Source organism: Gavialis gangeticus, unplaced genomic scaffold, assembly GCF_001723915.1.
Source record: "Gavialis gangeticus isolate Ggan-Ray unplaced genomic scaffold, GavGan_comp1, whole genome shotgun sequence".
NCBI lineage: Eukaryota > Metazoa > Chordata > Crocodylia > Gavialidae > Gavialis > Gavialis gangeticus.
Window position 1 is genome coordinate 95552163 of NW_017728992.1, and position 6802 is coordinate 95558964.

The window sequence follows — 6802 nt, forward strand, 5'->3', positions numbered from 1 at the left end:
AGTCTAGTGAAGGTGTAGAATAATACGTTTTTTTCATAGGACAGAGGAAGTGAGGTTCCATTCAACAGGGACTTGACTTGCTGTGTTGGTGATAACACTTTAAGGCTAGGCATACAGAAGAACACTACATGGGCAGATCTCCCCATTTCCTCCTAACTCCATCCTTGTCTCCACAAAGGCAAGGATAAGGATCTACTTGTCTGGAAGAGGCAGGAACAAGCTTGAACAGCATGCTTCTCTACTACCTAGATGTATTCCTTAGGGTATATTTCCATATATTTTATGTATTGCTACTTTTAATGTGGTAGCACACCAGGCCCCACAATCAGAGGCTGGAGAGTCTTTGTGCTGTTTGGGAAATACCTAGCACCAATGTTTTAACTGTACCAGGCAAATATTAAATAATAATAGATACTCTCAAAAGTGAATGGAAACCCTTCCAGGACATCTCACTTGAGGAAGTTTAGGGATACCTGTTAGTGGGAAAATCCATTGCCTTGGAAAACAAGTAAGGAAGACCTGGAGAGGCCAAAGGTCTTTTACACCTGTGGCAGCCCTGCAGAACTTGGGATTTAAGCAATGCCTCCTCTACCCTGGAGCCAATACCTCTGGTTTGGGAGGGACTACCCTTGGATGAATCATGGCCCAGGCTTTGAGCTTGTAATATAACCAGGAGACTTTGGTATGATACAGGGTGTCCTATTCGTGATATGGAACTGAGGATTACACTAGAGAATGGAAATGTACAGCACACACTATTATTATTATGACTAGAATCCCAAAGTGCTTGACATATTAGCAGAGTGGCTAATCCATTCGCTGTCATTTTAATCCAAATTGTGCAGCCACAAGAAAAGATCCAGCTAAATTAGTGAAACAAGAGAGACATGGCCAAACTGGTAAGCAGACATAAAACAGATAACATTCTACATAAGGAAACTTTGTTGTAGCCGTGGCGCTTATAGCTGGCAACAACTCAAGGAAGTGTTAACATATTTAGTACAAACCGGCTCCAAAAAGCAATTACAATTTCAGCAGCGCAAAGTTTTGAAATGGACCATAAAAAGCTTTGCATCTAAATACATTTGCAGGCAGTCAGCAGAGTCACAATGCAGCACAATATGCAAACTAATAGCCGGAACAAAATGCACATGAAAGTTATGCAGCTTGCAATTAATTGTAAATGACACAGCCACAACGGGTGTAACACTCAGTATGTTCCTGCTACACACAGACCCTAAGTTTTCTACCTATTTCAGGCAGTCTCAAATATGGTTTTCCCTCTCCAGGCTAGTTTTGCTACATGGCGTTTAACTAGCTCTCTCTGTATGTTGCCTCAGCATGCTCCATTTTTCCCTGGGTTCTGCGTCCATTCTTCAAATCTCTTCCTGCTGAGCACAGTACCTGGCTCCACCTCCCCTCCTCACTTCCCAAGTCTGCATGGCTGGAGCAAAACTCCAGAAGCTGAGTCAGTGCCACCCAGAAGTGTGTAAACATGCTACTCTCACTTCCTGACCTGAGCTAGCCCAACCCCAGCTCCAGCTCCTCCCTGTAGCACATAAAGCTGGCTATTATGTTTTCAAACTCCCAGCCTCATAAATTGAATTTAGTTTATCAACAGATCAGTTGGCAAGCCCTTACAGGACTGCAAGGCTTCAACCTTTGCCTTGCAGTCCTCACCTGATGTAATCATTTCTGAATAGCGGAGAGTGACTGTTAAGTGTTTACAGACACTGAAGTTGTTTGCTATCTATTCAGCAGCATTTCTTTGACTTCTGATAACTTAGTTACCCGGTTTTGCTGGCATAGCTTTGTCACACTTTTCGCATTGTTTATTCAGTGCCAGCGGGCCACGTGTTACTGTTCTCTATTAAAACGTGGTGGATAACTGTGGCAAGTTTTCACTGCCTTTGCCACTTGCATCGTGCTGTTTTGGTCTGTTTGTGTGTTTAACTGAGGCAGGGTCTCGCACTTCACATAACTTCCTTTCAGTTAGCTTTTATCACTAGTTAACAGCAAAAATATCAAATCTGTTCTTCTTACGGTTTCTTTTCACTCTTTTTTTTTTAAATGATTCTTGTTATATGCTATAGCCAATATTTCCAGAAATAAACTTCCTACAGAGGCTAACTCCCTAGCTCGTTTTCACAATGCATTTTGAAAACGGTTTAATCAGAATCCACCTCCACTTTTCCCTTTTGCAGTCACCTCAGGCTGCTTAAAAGCTATCTAGTCCCTCCTTGATTGCATTGCTTTCGTCTGAGTCCAGTGACATTTCTCCAACATTAAACAGGGCCAAAAGTACCTGAAACTCCCTTTTGATATGTTGGTGGATGCTTCAATATGACTCACATTCTTCCCAAATTAAACAGTAAGACCCTTAGGGCAGGGAATGTTTTATTCTGTGGTTGAGTAGTAGATAGCACAAAGGAGTTCACTTTTACATATTGCCTTAATACAAATAATTTTTTTTGGCCTCAGGTGTTTCTGGAGACTTAATTTACAGCCTAAATCACAGTGCAAAAGGGAATGTGAGCTATTCAGCAAAGATATATGTGCTTTTACACCACCTGAGATGGCCTTAAGGTAAATGAGAATCAGGCCCAAAGTGCAGGTTTATATTTTCCAGCAAAGACTATTTTAGTCTCAAGTAACAACATTTTTCTCCCTCATCCTGTTTTTATCTACATCTTTGTAGCTGCTTCAGTGGAACCACGAAAGAGGTCAGCAAGTGAAACTATTTTTTCAACATGCTGACATTTTAATTTAAAAGGATAACGGAAATGAAGAGCAAGGATCTCAAGAAAAAAAGATATTAAGGCTTTCTTTCCCCTCCCCTTCTTCATTCATCCAAACTTCAGTGCACAATACCTTAGAAACTACTGCCAGTAATAGGTAACACAAGAGAAAAATATATATTATTTGCACATTTCAGGAAAACATAGCTTATTTGCTTGCTTGAGGTCAGTTTTCCTTAACCCAGTGTATCAGGCATAGGAGTCAGAATTGTTAAAAATACACTCAGTTTTGTGCATTAACAAGTTAAAATCACATAGAACTTCAGCACAAAAGGGCTCCAAATAAATTAGCCTCTGGAATAATTGAAAAACAATACCCATTGCCCAGCAGAAAAAAAAGTTTCTATGGAGCAGGGTTTTCTTCAGTCAACTTCATGCCCTGATGTATCCAGATTCATTTTATACAGATATAAAACTGAAATGAAAACATTTTGTATAGGTAATCCAATAAAAATAGCATAAAAGGAGATTAACACTCGGGTTTGGACAAGCAAGAAAATAAAGAAAAGAAGCAGTTTCAGAATTTGATGTTTCTTGAAACTGTATATACAGCTGTGTCTGTTTTCTAAGCCTAAACGTGTTTTTGGTTTTACAGAAGTACAAATTACTTCTATATTGTCCTTCAAACATAGTTAGTATTTTTTAAACATGCAGTATATGAGATGGCCCTGGGGCATCGTATTTTTCAATCGTATGACTTTATTGTTCTTTAAGGTCAATATGCTGTGCTTTTAAAGATGGAAGTCAAAGTAATCATGAAATGTAACCCCTTAGAATTCCAGTCTTCCAGCCACAAAAATACTCAAAAGGACCAAGATAATGTCAGCCTCCAACAGATTAAGGACCATTACAAAGTATACCAAAGACAGACAGATGCACAAGACAACCAATCTTGTCTTCGTATTAGATATAAAAATGTTTGCAAAGTTGTCTCCTTCCCCCTTTCTCCTCTAATCACCCTACAAAAGCATTACAGTGATTTGGGTACTTTGTTTTAGTTGCCTTTGGAGTGACATTCAAATATTCGGTCTGTACTGAAGGTCCCCTAAATTAGTAAAATAATAGAAAACACTCAAGTCAATTTGATGCGTAAGTCTCATGTTCAGAAATCCTTTGGGACTGTAGATCCAGATATTTAAACAACCTAAACATATTGCAACTGAGGTGCCTACTGAGATTTACAAAAGCTCCTACCCACATAGGAAGGTACTTAAAGACCTTTGAAAATCTGGCTTTTATGAGCTTATGTCCTAAAGGAAGCAAAGCGTTTCCAAAAAAATGTACTCCTCATCCAAGACCTAGAGAAACTACAGCTCAGTTGCTGTTTGTGGGAGGAGTGTTTTATTATGACATTAAACTCACCCCAGTCCACCAGCTAAGAACAGGAAGCCAAGCCTTGACAGTTCCAATGTAAGAAGAGAAGCAGGAAGCGTGTAATTTGATTCTTTAAGGCTACCTTCCAACACGGAATCTCTTTAAAAGTTCCAGCCTAGCTGGACACTGTCAGGTAGTTCTGGCCCTATTGTAAATAAGGCAACGTCCTTCAGCACCTTATTTACAATAACTTATAGTTTGCTAGTGTTGTTTTGCACACTAAACAGAAAGGAGATACAATTTGAATGCCCCAGCTGTTGTCTTATTTCACTTTTTGGGGGGAAGGCACTCTGTATCCTCAGAATTTCCTGTTCAACAAAACACTCTGTATACAGCTATTTTTAAAGAAAATATTTTATTACATCATGGAAAAAAAGCATAATCATCCAAGTTCATATTGTTTAAAAAAAATGTAAATTTTAGACAGCGTGTTGGTATATTCTGTTCCACATGGGAATGATAAGAAGACTCTATATCATTACTAGATATTGCACAGTCTGAAAGAAACAAAAACAAATCACATGATCTTGGGAACCATCTCACATTATGAAAAACCTACTAAGAAACATTAAAAAAAAACAAAACAAAAAACACAACCATTTCTTTCTACAGTAGCTTTACGTTTATAATTCTTGGAATGACCATATTCCACTGAAGACCATCTCAGTGACAGGAAGCTTCATTTCAGCAATCCTTTGTGCAAATAAGATGAATAAAAAAATAATAATGCATTTAGTCTGTTGATATTATGTGGGCAACAACCACCACACACGTTAGATCCCTGCCTGAAACAACTGGATTTAAGCCATAAGTTTTGCCTGCAACTCCATCTCTGCAGCCCTTTTGAGTGCAACATCCACCAGAAGCTGAAATCCACTAAAATCCTGGTTGAGATCTGGCGGAGTAGGAGGAGGAGTGTTAAAAAGCCCACTTTGTGCATTCACACCAGGTCCCAGTTTAGTGGGATCCTCATTGTATGCGAGGGAGTTTTCTGTGAAGCCACTAGCTAGTGCATACTGCAAGTCTGTGGTCTGGCCTATGCCAGCTGGCTGGCAGAAATGGAAAGGGGTATCTTTCAATGAAGTTACAGTTGTATGGCAAATCACTGAAGGTCGAACCAAGATAGATCCTGGGGAAGAAGATTTAGAAGACAGATTCTTGTTTGGTCCTGTGGTACCGGAAAGGAATGAGCTCTCCTCCAACAGTGGAATGTAGTTTTTTGTGCCTATGGAAGACTCTACTGGACTTTCAGAAATCTTGGTCCCTCTTCGTGATATAGTGAACTGGTTTGGGTCCTTGCCATCCTTTCTTAGCATGTCAGGTAAAAGCCTGCGGCGTGCATTGATAAACCAGTTGCAGACCTGGGGATATAATGACATCTTAATTTCTACCTTCATTCATTTCCGACTATGTGCCATTAGAGTCATTCAGCTAGATTAATAAATACCTTCAAGAAGTTTCCTTAACTACAGGACAAAAGAGACACTGACAGGCAAGTTCTGACACACCCAGCAAAGGCCTTTCCCTTTTAACTGTTCTATACCAACTCCTCTCTCCTTGCACAAAAAGCCCCAAGACATCTAAGGACTGCTAGCCCGAACTGAAAAGCTTAGCTTTTAACTCTGCACATATATTAACCTGTTAGCTATTGTTCTCTGTGTCTAGGTTAATTAACAACAGGAAAACCTTCTCTCTGTGAAAAGAGCCACTCCTCCCACAAACAGTTACTGATTTTCCTTGTTCAACTGACTGTGTCAACAGACATAACATGAATTACCTCATTTAAAGTTTGTCCTTGTTTAAATATCAAACCAGTTTCCTGGGCAATAGTGGACAGCTTAACGTCTTTTTAATGTTTACTATATAGTTTTTCCTTCTGATGGTACATTAAAGAAATTTTACTCAATAGGTAGTTATGAACTATACACTAAAGTACAGAGCTACAAAAATAAAGCATCCAGTAATGCTCCCCACATGCCTGCACTACTTTCCAATCCCAAGAAATTTAAAATGCTATGGAAACATTCATGCATTAAGTTCCAACATTCTTCTACTATCCTTACGCCCATTTTACAGGAGAGGGAAGTATGGCAGAAAAAATCTAAGCGGTGTACCCAGAGTCACTAGCAAGGCCCAAACTAGAACCACACTCATATGCCAAAATACAGGCTTGATATCCCAAAACACATGCATGCTGCATGCAAGTAGTTTTATCTATGCAAACTGTCCTACAATGACTTCAGTTAAACAAATCAGAGGTATGTATGTTTAAGCATTTGTAGGATTAAGCCCTAAATTACTATTTTAATAGTGAAAAGAAAATATATAGTGTTAACACCTGACCTCATTACTATGATCATTTTGCTTATATGCATGCTCCCTGTCCCCAGTGAGTATTTCCAAACAGCCTTGTTGTATTTTAGCCACTGATCTTGCACAGGCTAATGTCTATGCTTAACTCTGCTTGCTGCGAGAACAGACAATTCGTGAAGTTAAGTATGTGCACAGGACTTGCAAGATCAGAAGCTTCCACTCTAAGCTTTATCTCCATGTATAGTGGAATTGGCAGCCAAAAGCTTCTCACATCTTTGGGTAGTATAGCACTTTATTGGGCTGGGGGGGGGGGGGGG

The 6802-nt window shown here is 39.5% G+C and overlaps 1 protein-coding gene across 2 annotated transcripts in view; it reads right to left on the reverse strand.

The window, feature by feature from the left end:
• Positions 1-4510: 4510 nt before the first annotated feature.
• Positions 4511-6802, reverse strand: part of TGIF1 (TGFB induced factor homeobox 1) — a 9579-nt gene continuing 7287 nt past the window's right edge. For both annotated transcript variants that reach the window (XM_019525793.1, XM_019525795.1), the window contains exon 3: positions 4511-5533. In XM_019525793.1, the coding sequence (XP_019381338.1) occupies positions 4973-5533 (561 nt within the window). In that variant the 3' untranslated portion in view covers positions 4511-4972. The remainder of the gene's footprint in view (positions 5534-6802) is intronic.